This window comes from Arvicanthis niloticus, chromosome 5 (genome assembly GCF_011762505.2).
Source record: "Arvicanthis niloticus isolate mArvNil1 chromosome 5, mArvNil1.pat.X, whole genome shotgun sequence".
Taxonomy (NCBI): domain Eukaryota; kingdom Metazoa; phylum Chordata; class Mammalia; order Rodentia; family Muridae; genus Arvicanthis; species Arvicanthis niloticus.
Window position 1 is genome coordinate 36,358,013 of NC_047662.1, and position 15,668 is coordinate 36,373,680.

The 15,668-nt window shown below is 46.7% G+C and overlaps 3 protein-coding genes across 7 annotated transcripts in view; 1 reads left to right on the forward strand and 2 right to left on the reverse strand.

Moving 5' to 3' along the window:
• Nucleotides 1–9,202, reverse strand: part of Mutyh (mutY DNA glycosylase) — a 22,056-nt gene extending 12,854 nt beyond the window's left edge. For 2 of the 3 annotated variants that reach the window (XM_034502083.2, XM_034502086.2), the window contains exons 1-6: nucleotides 8,838–8,975; nucleotides 1,639–1,756; nucleotides 522–670; nucleotides 396–435; nucleotides 200–273; nucleotides 59–100 (exon numbers count right to left, since the gene is read on the reverse strand). In XM_034502083.2, the coding sequence (XP_034357974.1) occupies nucleotides 59–100; nucleotides 200–273; nucleotides 396–435; nucleotides 522–670; nucleotides 1,639–1,750 (417 nt within the window). In that variant the 5' untranslated portion in view covers nucleotides 1,751–1,756; nucleotides 8,838–8,975. Of the gene's footprint in view, nucleotides 1–58; nucleotides 101–199; nucleotides 274–395; nucleotides 436–521; nucleotides 671–1,638; nucleotides 1,757–8,837; nucleotides 8,976–9,062 lie in introns of those variants that run through there. The other variant, XM_034502085.2, reaches the window with a different exon arrangement.
• Toe1 (target of EGR1, exonuclease) lies at nucleotides 9,013–12,620 on the forward strand. 2 transcript variants are annotated; one of them, XM_076934382.1, is made up of 9 exons: nucleotides 9,013–9,146; nucleotides 9,839–9,981; nucleotides 10,072–10,112; nucleotides 10,254–10,350; nucleotides 10,458–10,616; nucleotides 10,854–11,113; nucleotides 11,310–11,472; nucleotides 11,552–11,798; nucleotides 12,480–12,620. In XM_076934382.1, exons 1-9 carry the CDS (start codon nucleotides 9,095–9,097, stop codon nucleotides 12,578–12,580), a joined length of 1,263 nt encoding a protein of 420 aa, XP_076790497.1. In that variant the 5' UTR covers nucleotides 9,013–9,094; the 3' UTR covers nucleotides 12,581–12,620. The 2 variants fall into 2 exon arrangements, with proteins under 2 accessions (XP_076790497.1, XP_034357978.1); XM_034502087.2 differs by lacking the exon at nucleotides 12,480–12,620 and having other exon boundaries at nucleotides 11,552–12,369.
• Tesk2 (testis associated actin remodelling kinase 2) overlaps nucleotides 12,511–15,668 on the reverse strand; it is an 84,164-nt gene continuing 81,006 nt past the window's right edge. For both annotated transcript variants that reach the window (XM_034502081.2, XM_076934381.1), the window contains 5 exons: nucleotides 15,566–15,650; nucleotides 15,266–15,349; nucleotides 14,993–15,079; nucleotides 14,466–14,583; nucleotides 12,511–14,197 (listed from right to left, as the gene is read on the reverse strand). In XM_034502081.2, the coding sequence (XP_034357972.1) occupies nucleotides 13,479–14,197; nucleotides 14,466–14,583; nucleotides 14,993–15,079; nucleotides 15,266–15,349; nucleotides 15,566–15,650 (1,093 nt within the window). In that variant the 3' untranslated portion in view covers nucleotides 12,511–13,478. The remainder of the gene's footprint in view (nucleotides 14,198–14,465; nucleotides 14,584–14,992; nucleotides 15,080–15,265; nucleotides 15,350–15,565; nucleotides 15,651–15,668) is intronic.

The following is a 15,668-nucleotide window of genomic DNA, read 5'->3' on the forward strand; positions in this document are numbered from 1 at the left end:
AGTTCAGTGTTCTGTCCCTCAGTTGTTTCTATTCCCCCTACCCAAGGGTGGTTCTTACCTCCAGGGAAGCACTGGCCAGGTCTTGAAGGGTTGGCCACTTCTGTAGACCCAAGACAGGCAAAAAGAAATAAAGTCAAGAATGAGGGTGATGGAGGAAGCCTTTTCTGGGGTGTAACCAACTCTCCCTCCATAGCATCACCTGCATCCATCGGGTATAATAGTCGATCACTGTGGCAACCTGGGTCTGCTGCAGCATAACCTCTGACACCCACACTGGGGAAGGGGGATTAAGTGAGAGCACTGCTAACTCAGCATGGCTCCATGCTCTTAGCCCTCAAACGTAAGAACAACTCCTAAACCTAGGGACTTCCAGGCAAAGCAGCCTTTGTACTGACCTGCATAGGCTCTCCTGTCCAAGTTGGCCTCTTCTTTTACCTGTCAATCAAACCAAAATTGAAAACTACTATCAAAAAAGCGAAGTGCCAGCTTCCCATCCCACTGTCTCTGTCCCACCCACTTACCCATTTTCTCCAGGGGAGGTCACGCTTCTCTTGGTCATACCAGCTGAGCAAGTTCCTTCGGAAAGCTGTCACATCGGCCATGTCACTGAAGAGATGATATGGGGAGACAGAGGCCTGCAGTAACTCCTCTCTCTTCTGCTTGGCCAGGCCTGCAGGACAGCCAAGAGAACTCACTCTGTGTGTGTGTGTTTATCCAAGGTCTCTGATTCCCTAGAGCTGGGGGTTCTCAGCAGTTGTGAACTGCCTGATGGCTGAGTCATCTCTCAAAACCTTTTCAGTTTTCTGAGGCAAGGCCTCAACAGGATCTCATACACTCCAGGCTGGTCAAACTTGCTATGTAGCCAAGGCTGGTTTTGAACTCCTAATCCTGTCTTAACCTCCCAAGTGCTGGGATTACAAGAGTGATCACCACACCTGGCTCTAGTATTTAATATTTATTTTGTTGTTTCTATTGTGTATGTCTGATGTGATGTATGGGCATGAGTGTCTTGGTGTGCATGTGGAAGGCAGAGGGCTACTTCTCAGAGTCCTTCTCTGCTTCTGCCTTTCATGGGTCCTGGTGATCGAACTCAGGTCAATAGGTTTGTGTGGCAAAAGATTTTCCGGCTGAGTCGTCTTCTGGCTCTTTTATGGATCACTTTTGCCAGGTGCAGCAGGGGCCCAGGGCACAATGACTGTAGCAATCTGCTCCCACTCAGGGCTTCTCCTATTCCCACCTCTCGCTCAGGCTTCAGAACTGCAATCAGACCAGAGGTCTAGCTGTGTGAAGCCTTGACCAAATTTCTGGTCTTAGTTTTGTCAGAGTCCCTGTTTACTCTCAGCCACAAACAAAAGTTCAACAGTTTTAGTTAGGTGGGACATGCACCTATGTAGGGGGCATCCTATTTACAAATCACATCCAGGCTTATAAACTTATTTGATCACATGAAAGCTACATGACAGAGAAGAATGTGTAGAAGAAATTGTTCTATTCTACTAATAATAAAATACCCAGAGCACTTGGCCCAAAGTTACACAGCAACACAGTCAGAATTTGCTTCTTAATTCCTTGGTACATCAGCCTGAATCTGCCTTCTTTTCTGGCCTTTGAAACTCTGGTTAGGGCCAAGCTCCTTACCATTAAGGCCAGAAGGCTTGGCCTGGCTACTGTTAAAGACACATTTTTCTCTTCTCTTGTGGTTGGCTGGTTGCTTTTTGTGACTCCTTACAGATGCTCGTAGCTTCTTCATGATAACCTGGAACAGACAGATGTAGCCAATGTGGTCAGCCACAATGAGGCTGAATCTTGGGAGTCCTGCAGGAATTATAGCCAACCCTTCCCAGATCACTCAGGATGTCTAGGTTTTTTTCTTTTTTGTCTTTTGTCTGCATGCATGCATGTAGGTACCACGTGCTACCCTCAGAGGCTAGAAAAGGGCCTCAGATCCCTGAAACTGGAGTTACAGCTGTTTGTGAGCTACCATATGCATGCTAGGAACTGAACTGCCATAAGGACAGCCAGTGCCTTTAAATGCAGAACCACTTCTCCAGCCCCGTTTTTTATCTTTTTAAACAGGGTCTCACTTATGTCGCCCAAACTGGCTTCATACGCCTGACCTCCCGTAATAGATATCAACTTGACTACCATCTAGGATCAACTAAAATCCAAACACTTGGACACACCTGTGAAGAATTTTCTTGACTGGATCATATGAGGTGGAAAAACACATCCTAACCCTGGGCCATCCCTTTTGGTAGTACCCACATCAAAGGATGAAGAGGTAAAAACTTGCTTTTTGCCTGCTTGCCCGCACTCTCGCTGCCAAGTTAATCTATCTGTTGCTGAGGCATTCTTTCCTTGGTATTAGAACCTACTCCAGGATTCAAACATAGACTGAAGACCAGCAGTTCTCTAGTCACTGGAGTCAGTGACTTCAGCACAGTTTGGGATTGCAGGGACATCCAGTCTCCTAGACTGAACCACCACCAGATTCTTGGTCTTTGCATCAGGAGATAGCCACTGTTGAACTAGACCACACCCTGTAAGCCACTCTAATAAATCCCCTTTTAATAGGTATATTCTATCATTTCTGTTCCTTTAGAGAGTCGAAATATATCCTCCTAGCATTACCTCCCAAGTACCAGGACTATACACAACTATACCTGACATGTCTCTATTGGCTGGTTTTGTGTGTCAATCTGATACAAGATAGTCATCACAGAGGGAGGAGCCTCTGTTGAGGAAATGCCTCATGAGATCCAGCTGTAAGGCATTTTCTCAGGTCCTGGGTTCTATAAGAAAGCAGGCTAAGCAAGCCATGTGGAGCAAGTCAGTGAGCAGCACCTCTCCATGGCCTCTGTATCAGCTCCTGCCTCCAGGTTCCTGTTCTGTTTTAGTTCCTATCCTAATTTCTTCAGTGATGTACAACAATGTGGAAGTGTAAGGTAAATAAGCCCTTTCCTCCCCGACTTGCTCTTTTGGTCATGGTGTTTCATTGCAGTATTAGAAACCCTACTAAGAGCATTGTCTATCTTTCCTTCAGCACTTTCAAGATGCCTGTAGTTGCCTGGATGAGAATGGCCCACATAGGATCATGTTTGAATGCTTTGTCCCCAGTTAGTGGAACTGTCTGGGAAGGACTATGAGGTGTGGCCTTGTTGGAGGATGTGTGTCTCTGGGGGTGGGCTTTGAAGTTTAAAAAAGCTCACACCAGGGCCAGGTCTGTCTTTCTTTGCCATCTGGATGCAAAATTCTCAGTCACTGCTTCCCACCATGATGATCATGGACTAAACCTATGAAACAGTAAGCCAGTGCCCAGCTAAATGCTTGTTGTTGTTGTTTGTTTTTAATAATAGTTGCCTTGGTCATGGTGTCTTTTCTGAGCAACAGTAACTAATGTGCATGGTTTGGTATTAGCTAACTGTGGCACTGATGACCAAAGAAGATGAGCAAGTGGCTTCAGGGGATGATGGACAAAGAGTAAAGGGGCGGGGCGAAAACTGAAGGAGCACTTGTATATACCTGATGCCTAGCACCATGTATGTATGGTTATGGGTTGTTTGGGGTGTCTAGGAGTATGAGATGAGTAGGAAGTCTGTCTGTTAGATATCTAGTGTAGTTATACTAACCATCTGTAACCACCTAGTTCACCTCACAGAAATGAGAAACTAAGAGTGAGGGGGGAAGATTTGCTTGAGAGCAGGTGGCAAGGCAATGACAGATGGACTATTGTCATTCCAAATTGCTTCCTGGGCTAGTAAATTTTACTTGCTGGCCATTGGTCATGAGAAAATACATCAGGCTGACTACTGTTTTCCTGGCTATCTTTTCTCTAATTGCAAAAATGTTACAAACAGGGAACAGCAGGATCACTGAACATCAGGTGTCTGATGACCATGGCATGTGTAGGGCTCACACACATATACAAAATGCAGATTGGAAATAGAGAAAGTCAATAGAGAGGAACTTTCTAAAAGTACCTGACACTTAGAGGGAATGTTTACTGTTAGCTCAACCCTGGGAAGTACTTTACTGATCACTCCAGCCATGGTTCCAGCAGGCAGGGACTAGTACTTCCATTCAGCTCAGGAATCAGAGGCTTAAAGGTGAAGCAATTTGATCTCCTCTCTCCTGTGCAGCAATCCTACCCAACCTGTTTAATAGTTTCCCCAGCTCCACCACGTCACTTTCATCAAATGACCCTGCTTTCACTTTTGGGGGAAAATATACAAACCTCCCTCTATTTGCCCTGCCTTCCTCCCACCTTTATGTGAGGGCTGTCCCCTCTTCCCCAGGACCATGCCTACAGTATTCTAAAGAGGACACATTCTCATCATCACATTTGCCACACTCACTCACTTTCACAATCCTTCCTACAGCCTGTTCTCTGAAGAAAAAAACAAGACATGATCATTGCATCTGGGCTGACAGCTGTAATCCCAGCGTTTAGGAGATGAAGCCAGGAGATTGAGAAGTTCAAAGTCATCTTCAGCTAAACAGTCAGTCTGAAGGCTACTCTAGCCGGCATGAGACAACATCACAAAAGAAAACACACATGGTAACGCTTTCTGTCACTTCCATACAGGAACTGTTCAATGGCTTCCCATCAATTCCTGAACAAATATATTTATAGACTACCTACTGTGTGCCACACAATCTAACCAGATGTAGGAGCTACAGGGCTCCTCATGCTCACAGAGAGGCACTGGGGAACACGGAATGTTAAACACGCAGGGCTGTCTCTGCAAAGGGAGACATCTACAATCCATTTTTTCACCCAGAAAGCTAGTTAATAGCCTGTGACCTCTGCTCCATCTGTGTGGCTGAGGCGGAGACAATACCCAATCCTCCCCTGACACTTACATGAGCTTGTCAATCTTCAAACCCATCTCTATGGACAATCTCACATGTACTTTGCAAAAAGTTTTGATTTCTTAAGTTTTATTGTACACATGGGGTTGAGTCACTTATCACCAGGAAATCGGGGTTGAGTCACTTATCACCAGGAAATCTTTCACTAAAACGTGTTATGCTTAAATATGCCTAAAAAAATCTATTGCGGGTGAGACTCCGAATACTGGCTACATAGTTGTGTTGAACCAAACTACCTTTTTGCCCCCCAAGGAGCTTTGGGGGGCCATGACAGGTGTAGGGACCCTTGAGCCTCAGCAAACACTGAGGGCTTCTGCCAGAAGGCAACTTATATTCTAACAGAGGCAGACAATGAACAATACACAAAACAAATTATATAAGATACTTAAAAGAAGTAGCCAGCTGGCTGGTAGTGATGTACACCTTTAATCCCAGCACCTGGGAGGCAGAGGCAGGCAGATCTCTGAGTTCAAGGCCAGCCTGGTCTACAGAGCAAGTTCCAGGACACCCAGTGCTACAGAGAAACCCAGCATTGAAAAGGCAAAAAATAAAGTAACTGTTGGCATAAAGAATAAAAGTAACTCAAGTGAAGGGTGTAAAGTGCTAGAAAACAAATACAAATGTTTTCATTTTTAAAAAAAGATCACAGGGTGTGGTGGCACCTTTAATCCCAGCCATGGGGGGGCAGAGGCAGGTAGATCACTACTGAGTCTACAGAGCAGGTTCCAGGGCAGCCAGAACTATACAGAGAACCCTATCTCACAAAATAAAAAGGAAATAATTAAAGCCTTTTGGAGGCATGGTGGACATGGTGGCACTTCCTTAATGCAGGCACTTGGAAGGCAGAGGCAAGCAGATAACTATGAGTTCTAGACTAGCCTGGTCTATACAGTAAGTTCCAGACTAGCCAGGGGTAGAGTGAGACCCTGTCTTAAAGGAACAAACGAGCCCTGAAGAGACTGGCCAGCATGTCTGTGGCACTGCAAGCAATCTAGTGTGATGTAGTGTATCGAAGAGGAGATGAAAGGTAGGACATGAGGTGAGAAGGTGGGGAGGTTGGCTAGAGTCACAAAGTAGCTTCTGGAGGGTTTCAGGTCCCACCACTGGCTCTCAGACAGAATCCTCTTGGGATCACTTTGTTTTTGTTTTTTTATTATTATTGTTTTGTTTTGTTTTTCAAGGCAGGATTTCTCTGTGTAGCCCTGGCTGTCCTGGAACTCACTCTGAAGACCAGGCTGGCCTCGAACTCAGAAATCTGCCTGCTTCTGCCTCCCAAGTGCTGGGATTAAAGGCGTGCGCCACCACTGCTCGGTTTGGTATCACTTTGAAGATCTATGGATCAGTGCCCTAGGTTCTTGTTCAATGGGAAAGACTGCAACTGTGGGAGCCAGACCAGTGCAAGAATGAGGGGAGTGTCCAAACCCTGGCAGGAGTAGAACTGTTTTCCTCCTTGTTTTGGGCCTGCATATCCCAGAACACAAAGCTTGTGAGCCCTACCTCCACGACCCTTGAGGTAGTCACATAGGCTGCTGGCCAAATTACAGGTTAAACATCTTCTCTCCCTGTAGGGAACTGTTCAGCAAGCACCTGGAATTACTCTTCATACAAATGAAGCATTATATATTCATATGGGCACCAACCAATAATGTACACTCACCCTGCAAATTCCTACCCACTCCCAAGGTTTATGTAAGCCTTGTTACCCCAATAAAGTATAATTGGTTCACTAAAAACTGTCTCCAGAAGGCTGTTTCTTCCACACTCAATTAGGCTGAGATCCAGCCTGGTGAAGCCTCATTTCTTCCAGTCCAGCCTGGTGTGCAATGTGCTTTGATATCCAGAGGCCAGAGTCTCATCCTCTCATTATGCTCAAACTGCCTAATTATTTTTTCCCCACAGAATCTCACTACGCAGCCTTGGCTGGCCTGGAACTCTACCTCCTGAGTGCTAAGGTTAATAGCTTTTCCCACCACCATACCTGGCATTCTCCATTGCAGCTTTTTTTTTTTTTTTTTTTTTTTTTTTTTAAATTTTTTTTTTGACAGGGTTTTTCTGTGTATCCCTGGCTGTCCTGGAACTCACTTTGTAGACCAGGCTGGCCTCTAACTCAGAAATCCACCTGCCTCTGCCTCCCAAGTGCTGGGATTAAAGGCGTGTGCCACTACCGCCCAGCTCCATTGCAGCTTTTATGCCAATTGTAATGTCAAATTTGCTTTTGATTCTTTTGGTCAATATTTTTTTATTCTACTTTAAATAAAACTGCATCTTGGAAGCAAAGCAGGATGACTATGAACTCTGGTTTCATCTAAAAAAAAAAAAAAAAAAAAAAACACAAGCCTAGGCTGGAAAGATAGTTCAGTGGTTAAGGGCATCAGATCAGAGGGCACAGAGTCGGATTCCCAGCACCTGACAATCATCTGTAACTCCAGCTTCAGGGGACCCAACACCCTCTTCCAGCCCATGAGCACCAGGGACTCTCCCTGTGCACACATATATATTCAGGAAAATACTCATATATATCAAACAAACATGGGCAATACAGGAAAACAGTCATATATATTAAACAAACAAAAAGTGAGTTGTTGTTTTTTTTAAGCCACAACTTTGAGTGGAGATGTGAGTCAGTTAGTGACTATTTAGTGTACATGAAGTCCTGTGTTCAATCCTCAGATCCCATGTGCTGCACAGTGGAGGTTCTTAAAAGTTTTGTTGATAGCATCCACATTGGACTGCTCCAAACCAGCTGTAACAGCAGCCCTAGGCTAGGGCTAGGGGGATCTGTGTGTTGGAGGGTGGGATCCGACACCTGCACTCACATACACAAACCCACACAGAAATCATGCACGTAATTAAAAATAGTAACAAATCTCTTTAAAAAAAAAAAAAAAAGTCAAACCAGAGTGGTTGTGCACACCTATAACCCAACACTCCAGGTGTGGAGATTGTTTTTTTGTTTTGTTTTGTTGTTGTTTTTTGAGACCAAGAGCTTCTCTGCAGTCCTGGCTGTTCTGAAGGTCACTCGGCACACCAAGCTGGCCTTGAACTCAGAGATCCATCGCCTGCCTCTGCCTCCTGAACGATGATTTGTACCCCCTCTACCTCCTCACCCAGCCTGGTTTTCTTTTTAAGTTGAGTTCCTATCTTTTGTTGTTGGTTTTTGGTTTTTTTTTTTTTTTTTTTTTTTTTTAAATATTTTCTTTTCTCTATGTAGCCACTGGCTATCCTGGTATTTGCTCTGCCTCCTAATGCTGGGATTAAAGGCATGTGGCACTACTCCAGGCCAAGACCTATCTTAAAAATGAACCCCCCACCCCAAACCTCTATGAGAGGTCTCTTCTGTTTCCTCAGAGCCTGAACCAAATATATTTATTATACACAATACAAACTTGTTAAATGAATTAATGGGATGGGAAAAGAGTCAAAGTCAGATTCCTTTTCCAGTGAGGTCAGGTAATGCTGCATATTAATAAGACACTTCCCCGACCCAAATAGTTGAATAAGAAGAAATCTAGGTTGGTGGGGCCAGAGAACACACCCTAGGATGGGACTGATTTTCGACATTGTTACTTACCCGTCTTATGACGGGTCAAATTCAGACAACTTGGTTCTTCCTTGCCATCATACTACCAAAGCCTTAAGTCAAGTGCTCATTATTACTTGTGTGAATTATCTTTACAACGTTCCTGGTTGCTTTATCACTTATATACCTGTGTCCTGTAAAACCCTTCCCTCTCCTTATCTTTCTGGGCTTATAGCCACGCTCAGAAACCCTTTACTCGGCCGTGCATCCCTCTCTCCCAAACTCCCAGGCATGCTTTAGCTCAGCGCAGGAAACATGCTTCCCCCTAACCCAGCGCCCCGGAAGCCTGCGCTGCCCATGCCAGCCCTGGGTTGTGCAGGTGAAACAATCTGCTGTAATCTAAAAGTTCCACGTTCCCGCCACAACGAGCGGAAGAATAAATTACCTCCTGCGCAGTCTCCGGCCGGGCTCCCGAGAACCCTCCAGGGGGCGTAGCTTCGCTCAGTAGGGACGTCCAGCCAATAGACACTCAGCGCGCGCAAGGCCCACGCTCCGCACCCAACCGGGCCACTCGGAACGGAAGTTGACCCTACGAGACCCAGATGCCGAGATCCCGCCCCATCCTAGATCGGAGTCGCTCTGGGGAGACGAAGCGGAAGTCTCTGCGTACCTACAGAAGGCTGGCGAGGGGCGAGGTGCATCATGGCCGCGGACAGTGACGATGGTGTGCCCTCAGTTCCAACGTCCTCTGACGGTGAGTGGCCTCCTGGGGGTAGCCACAGAAGCCTAAGGGGTCCTGTGGAGGGAAAAGCCTACGGTCGGTAGTTTGGAGACAGGCCTGTAGCTTCTGCTTACCTCAGCTCTTTTAGACTACAACTCCCAGTGTGCAGCGCGTGCAACTCAAACGTGTTGGATTGGAATAAGGGCGTGTTGGGAGGTGTGGTTTGGATGGAGCCGGTGGTTGTTAATCGGTAGTACTAGAGCAGTGTGTAGTCGGTAAGTGGTGCTTGGCTCTAACTTTGAAGCACTCTGGTGGCTGTTGAGGCACCATGTATTTGTGGCTTTATGGGATCTGTTTGTGTTTGAGATAGGAGTGTAGTTCAGGCTAGCCTTGAACTCAAGGTTCTTCAGCTTTATGCTCCCTAGTCCTCGGGTTCCAGGCCTGAGGATAAAGAACCCACAAAGGCTATCTACTCCACTTTTCTCCTGATTATGATGCAAAAAAAGAAGTGACTTCCAGTCCCACATAAAGGTATTGGAAGACACAAATGCCCTCTTTCCAAATTTAGGACACTGTTCATTTCAAGGCTTGTGTTTAGAGCCGGTAGATGCAAAATCTTTAGGGGAAAGCTTGTTAGTGGGCATCCCCTCTCCCACATCTAGCTTGGTGTTCGATCCACTGGGACCTTGTGAAAACATCTAAATCCATCAATGTCGTTATCCCAGGTGGTGTCAACAAAAACACACAATCAGCAGAGGAGTTTGTAGTTCGGGTTCCTGTGGTAGATGTGCAGAGTGACAACTTTAAGGAGATCTGGCCATCACTCTTGCTAGCTTTAAAGACAGCCAGCTTTGTGGCTGTGGACACGGTGAGGTGCGGGAGAGAGGGAGGGCAGGTGGTTGTAAAGGGTTTGGTGATGGGTTCGGAGGGTAATCGGTCTTCCTTTACCCACCCATAGGAACTGAGTGGGCTTGGGGATAGGAAGAGTTTGCTGAACCAGTAAGTATAAGCCCTGTCTGTAATCCCCGCTCTAACAAATATGTAGACATCAACCCTAAAGTTGGGGGGTGCCAGCCCTGGGTAGTTTGGGTCCTTTGTGAAACCGATTCAGCCATAGCCATGCCCAAACCCAACTCTAAGGTGCATCGAGGAACGTTATAAGGCTGTGTGTCATGCTGCCAGGACCCGTTCTGTCCTGTCCCTGGGCCTCGCCTGCTTCAAGCAGCAACCAGATAAGGTATGAATTACTCTCATCCCAGGCCTGAGGCATAAGAGTTGAGATCTTAAAGAATGCGGAAGTTTTTCCTCCCAATTTTTGGTAAAGCAGACCCTCCTGTTTTTCAGGGTGAAAATTCTTACTTAACTCAAGTGTTCAACCTCACCCTACTGTGCATGGAGGAGTATGTTATAGAACCAAAGTCTGTGCAGTTCCTAGTACAGCATGGTTTCAACTTCAACCGGCAGTATGCTCAGGGTATCCCCTACCATAAGGGCAATGACCAGGTAGGTCTCCAGCTCCCTCTAGCCTCGAGTTCAAGTCCTCTGTAGTTTATTTCATGCTTCCATAGGCCTAGGGACATCTGTGTGTGCGTATGGGGAGTCACTGGTGACAAGGCTGGGGAAATGAGACCTTCGAGGAAGGGTAGCATAGGGTTAGATAATGGGGAAGGACTTTCCAGGTGGAAAACTTGGGTAAGTGCTGCACAGGGTGCTGACTGGGCATTTTATCCTTCCACCTAGGGAGATGAGAGCCAGAACCAGTCCGTACGGACACTGTTCCTTGAACTAATTCGGGCCCGTCGGCCCCTGGTGCTACATAATGGCCTTATAGACTTGGTGTTCCTGTACCAGAATTTCTACGCTCACTTGCCTGAGAACTTGGGAACCTTCACTGCTGACCTGTGTGAGATGTTCCCAGCAGGCATTTATGACACCAAATATGCTGCAGAGTTCCATGCCCGATTTGTAGCTTCCTACTTAGAATATGTTTTCCGGAAATGGTGAGAACATGGTTGATGGAAAGGGGTGGGGCCTGGTATGAGCCTATCTCATTTACTTAAGATGATTTATCTAGTACCTACCATATGCCAGGCACTGTTTTTAGGTGCTGAGGATTCAGCAGTGAACAAAACACAAAGCCCCCTGTCTCGTGGAGCTTATATGCTAGTGGAGCAATACCTTCTTGCGCTGTTGCAGTGAGCGGGAAAATGGGAAGCAGCGGGCAGCTGGCAGCCCACATCTTGCCCTGGAATTCTGCAGCTATCCGTCTAGCATGAGAGGCCACATTGACTACCGCTGCTGTATGTCCCCTGTGACCTGCCGTCGTTCTCATACCACTGGCATTTGTGACAAGTTCTCGGTGAGAGTATATATCCATTTCTTGGGGAGGGAAGGTTCTGATGTATAGAGCCCTGTCTTACATTCTTTCCAACCTCCAGGCTTATGGCTGGTGCCCTCTAGGACCACAGTGTCCCCAGTCACACGATATTGACCTTATAATTGACACTGATGAGGCTGTGGCAGAGGATAAGCGGCGGCGACGGAGACGGAAGGACAAACGGAAGAGGGCTTTGCAGAGCCAACCACAGACACAGACCCTTGAAGAAGCTGAAGATGGTCCTCCCACAAAGCAGGTCTGTGAAGATAGCCTCCAGACTGAGAAAATTGAACAAATAATGGCAGAAGGTGAAGCTAAAGATCAGCTTGGCTCCAAGCAAGGTCACACAGGTAGCTTGGTGATGGCACATAAGAGGACAAGTTCTGAAACGGCTGATATGGCCACCTCAGACCTGCTGGTGAACCAAGGCAGTACTAATCCTGTACCTGGGGATGGATTGCATCGTGCTGGTTTTGATGCCTTTATGACAGGTTATGTGATGGCCTATGTGGGCTTGAGCCAGGGATTGCAACTCTGCAGCTCTGAACCTTGGCTTCCTGAATGTCACAACAAGGTATATCTAAGTGGCAAAACTGTACCTCTCACAGTGGCCAAGAGCCAGTTTTCCCGTCCATCCAAAGCCCACAACCAGAAAATGAAGCTGGCTTGGGGCAGCAGCTGACTCCAACATCTCCCTGATAACTAGGCCCAAGGGAGAGAAGTTAAGAGTAAAAGAGATGTTTGGCAAGGTGTAGTGGTGTTTGTCATCCCAGGAACCTAAAGGCTGAGGCAGGAGGATTGTTACAATTTCATGATTTCATGATTACATATTCTAAGTCAGTCAGAGCTATGTAGTAAAGTCATATTTCAAAAAAGTAATTTGAGTCTTTAGTCTATGTATGTCACATTTAACTGCTACATAGTTGTCAAGCAGGTCCTGGCAGACACCGAGTACTTCAATACTGTTTTCTCTTGCACACTCTTGCGAGGCCTGGGTACAAGGGCACAGATAAGGCTGACTAGCACCTGCAACATCAACTTTATTATTATTTTTTTAATCTTAAAGTGTTTTGGGAAAAGTTTTTTTTAAAAAAAATCAACAGAAATGAATTATGAAAATATTTGACCAACTTCATTCTTTGGTTATTTCTTATTGCGGCTCTGTAAGGACAGACTGTTCCCAAAGCTCCAGCTACAGGAGGAAAGAAAATCAGTCCAAGTATAGACCATTAACTAACAGGTTGTATCACCTGTTGACACATACGTAGAGCAGGCCCTAGGGCCTACAAAACCAGCCCCACTCCCAACACCAAGGTTGAAAGTTTTGAGGCAAAACATTAAGACTCCTTTATAAATATGAAAATAGATTAATCAACTGGAAAAGTCTTTGAATAGGTTAGCTAAAAGATCCTTGACCACCACATTCCCTTGTCTCCCCCTTGCATAGAGATGTAGTGATGTGGTCTGACCATACAGTAAGTGCAAACAGCAATTATTCAAGTGTCTTAGACGTACTGGCAAGAAGCATCCCAGTCTTCAGGTCTAAGAAACAGCCACGCCCTAACGGCCTCCTAGTCAACTCCAGTTTCCATTCTGTAGCTTACTTACATGCCAGAATCGGCATGAGCGACTTGGAGTAGGAAAGGAACTGGGGTGATAGCTACATGGTACCTGCCAGCCCAGCCTAGAACTAAGAGTTTTTTGGTCCTGTCTAGGACACGCACTGTGGTTCATGGGAGCCAAAGCTCCTTGCTGGACTTCAGAGGCTTAGAATTAGGTTGGCCCTAACTATTGAAACACCTCATACTGTAGCCATTGGGCACTGAAAGCCCAATTTTAAGCCAGGCTTTTCCCAGCCTGCCTGCCTGCTCTACCTGCTTTGTGCAGGAGAGCTCCAGGGAGGAGCGAGGCTGTGCACCAAGAGAATCCAGTAGTTTCAGCTCAAAGTTCATCCCCAAGGTGAGGCAGGGACTAGTCCTGCCCCTATCTCACCCGTCCTGCTCTCCCTGGGTTTGCAAGCTTATTCCAGAAATAGAGAAGTGGACAGGAGCTCTTCGTGGCCTTTCTTCTTCCACCTCCATCTCCTCAGAGGCAGTCCCAGTGAATGGGCTGGTCCCCTTAGGCCTGAGTCCAAAACCGTTTTCTTCTTGGGGGTTAGAGCAGTCCATGGCCTCGTGGCCTAAAGCAGCTGATAGGGCAGATGTCCGGAATGGTGGGATCTCTCTTACTCTGTACTTAAGACTACTGAGTCTTGGTGGAGGCCCATCAGATAGTGATTCTTCACAGCCCACAAATGGACAAGCCTGATGCAAGAACTCAGGTGAACCAGGCAAAGACCGCCACCGTCTGGAAGACGTGGCCAAAGACTCCTGACAGTCAGCCAGAGGTGTAGTTCCAGGCCCTGGTGCATCCAGGTCAAATACAAGGGAAATGACAGATTTGCTGGGTAGGTCAAAGAATTTGATCTTCCCACCCTTGAGGTCTTGGCGTGCACTGAAAGGGTTGACTTTTGGGGTATGTGTAGCACCATCTCGTGGCTGGTAATAAGGGTCCAAGACATTGACTGTACGTGGGGGCTTACGAGAAAAAATGTCTGACTGGCTTCGAGACAGCCAGATAGTACGTCTTGGGCGTGGAGACTTATGGGGAATCTTATCATCCAGTGAACTCAGTCGCTTCCCTCCAGGAGGCACTTTCTCCAATAGTCCTGAAGAACAGTAAGGCTGGGTTACTTTCAGTCAATATAAGCATTTTATTAAATACTGTTCCTGAGGAAAATGTGCTAGGTAGTTGTCCCATTTCATCAATGAGTGAGCAAACGGAAGCAGTGTGACAAGTCGCACCTGTAAGAGAGCCTAGTACTTTACTGCCCATGCCCACTGCCCTCCCGCTTCTGAGCCAAGGACTTCCCCCAGAGGGAATGTCCCATAGTCTCACCCCTCCCTTTGGGGTCAGGTTCTGATCTGATCTCTTACCTTTAGCTGTGGGCTGCAGCTTCCTGTCTCTCTCCAACTCTTCTTCCTGTAAGCGGCTCATAATTTCCTCTAGGGTCCTCCCAATCTCCTCAAAGGATGGGCGCAGTTTGGGGTCCATCTGTAAGCATACATACCAGTCATGAGCCCTGTACTCCACTTCTCAATGTGAATCTGTTTCTGGCATCTTTTAAGATTCAGGTTGGGTAACTCTTGCATTAGGACTGGCTGGTGCTATACTCCAACAAGTAAAACCTGACAAAGCTTGGTTTGTCAGCACTCAAGGAGAGCTGTGGGTTTACCCTGCAGGCTGAGGACTGAAAAATAGAAAACAGCTTTTGTTTCTTTTGTCCAGGGCTCTCTGGAGAGCTGGTACAGACCAGAGCAGGAAACAGGGCTGGTGTTAGACATCTGGGGAAAATGATGGTGTGCCCCTTATGAGGCAAATGTGTAGCCTTTCCCTACATCCTAACCAAATGAAAAGGACTCAGTTAGTACCTGACCAAAGCCAGGTAAAGAAAGACACTCACATTACAGCAGTTGAAGGTGAGTTGCAGAAAGTCTGAGGGACAGTCTCCCACCATGTGCTGGAAAGCATCATAATCCAGCCCAAAATTCTGTGGATGAATAAAGTAGAAAAGTGTACAAGGAACAAATAGAAAAGTCATTAATTACACACACGTTCAGAGGCTGGGAGCTGCCTCAGAAATAGAGTAGTGCCAGCAACTCCACCCCAAGGATAAAGCAGTCCCACAGTCAAGCCAACCCATTCCTGTAGTGTGTGTTCCATGCTGGCAGCTCACCTCTGTGCGGGGAAGATAGTCCGGATCAGCCTGGATGCGGGCGATGATCTCACAGAGGATGATACCATAAGAGAACACATCTGCCTGGTAAGTAGTCAGACCTCAGTTTCCCTCAGTGGAGTGAGGAGTGAGATACCTTCCCTGCCTCACCCCCATCTCTTTTAACAGCCTAGGTCTAAGCTGTGTTACCCATATTCTGTCCAAGTCACCCACCGGGTAACTGTCAGATGCTAGTACCAACGATACAGATCCTTACCAGGGCCACAAAGGATAATGAGGCCTCATAATCTCCAGACTTACCTTCTCATTATAAGGTTCATCTCGGAGAACCTCAGGTGCCATCCAGAAAGGTGAGCCCACCACTGCTAGCTTCTCACTTGCTGTACTGTGAAGTAAAGAAACT

Excerpts from the sequence above, each read along its gene's own strand:
- Toe1 (XM_034502087.2), top strand. The coding sequence starts at position 9,095 with ATGGCCGCGGACAGTGACGATGGTGTGCCCTCAGTTCCAACGTCCTCT. Across the intron at positions 9,147-9,838 it reads AGTTCCAACGTCCTCTGACG|GTGGTGTCAACAAAAACACA; the intron begins GTGAGTGGCCTC and ends TCGTTATCCCAG. Across the intron at positions 10,617-10,853 it reads ACCATAAGGGCAATGACCAG|GGAGATGAGAGCCAGAACCA; the intron begins GTAGGTCTCCAG and ends CCTTCCACCTAG.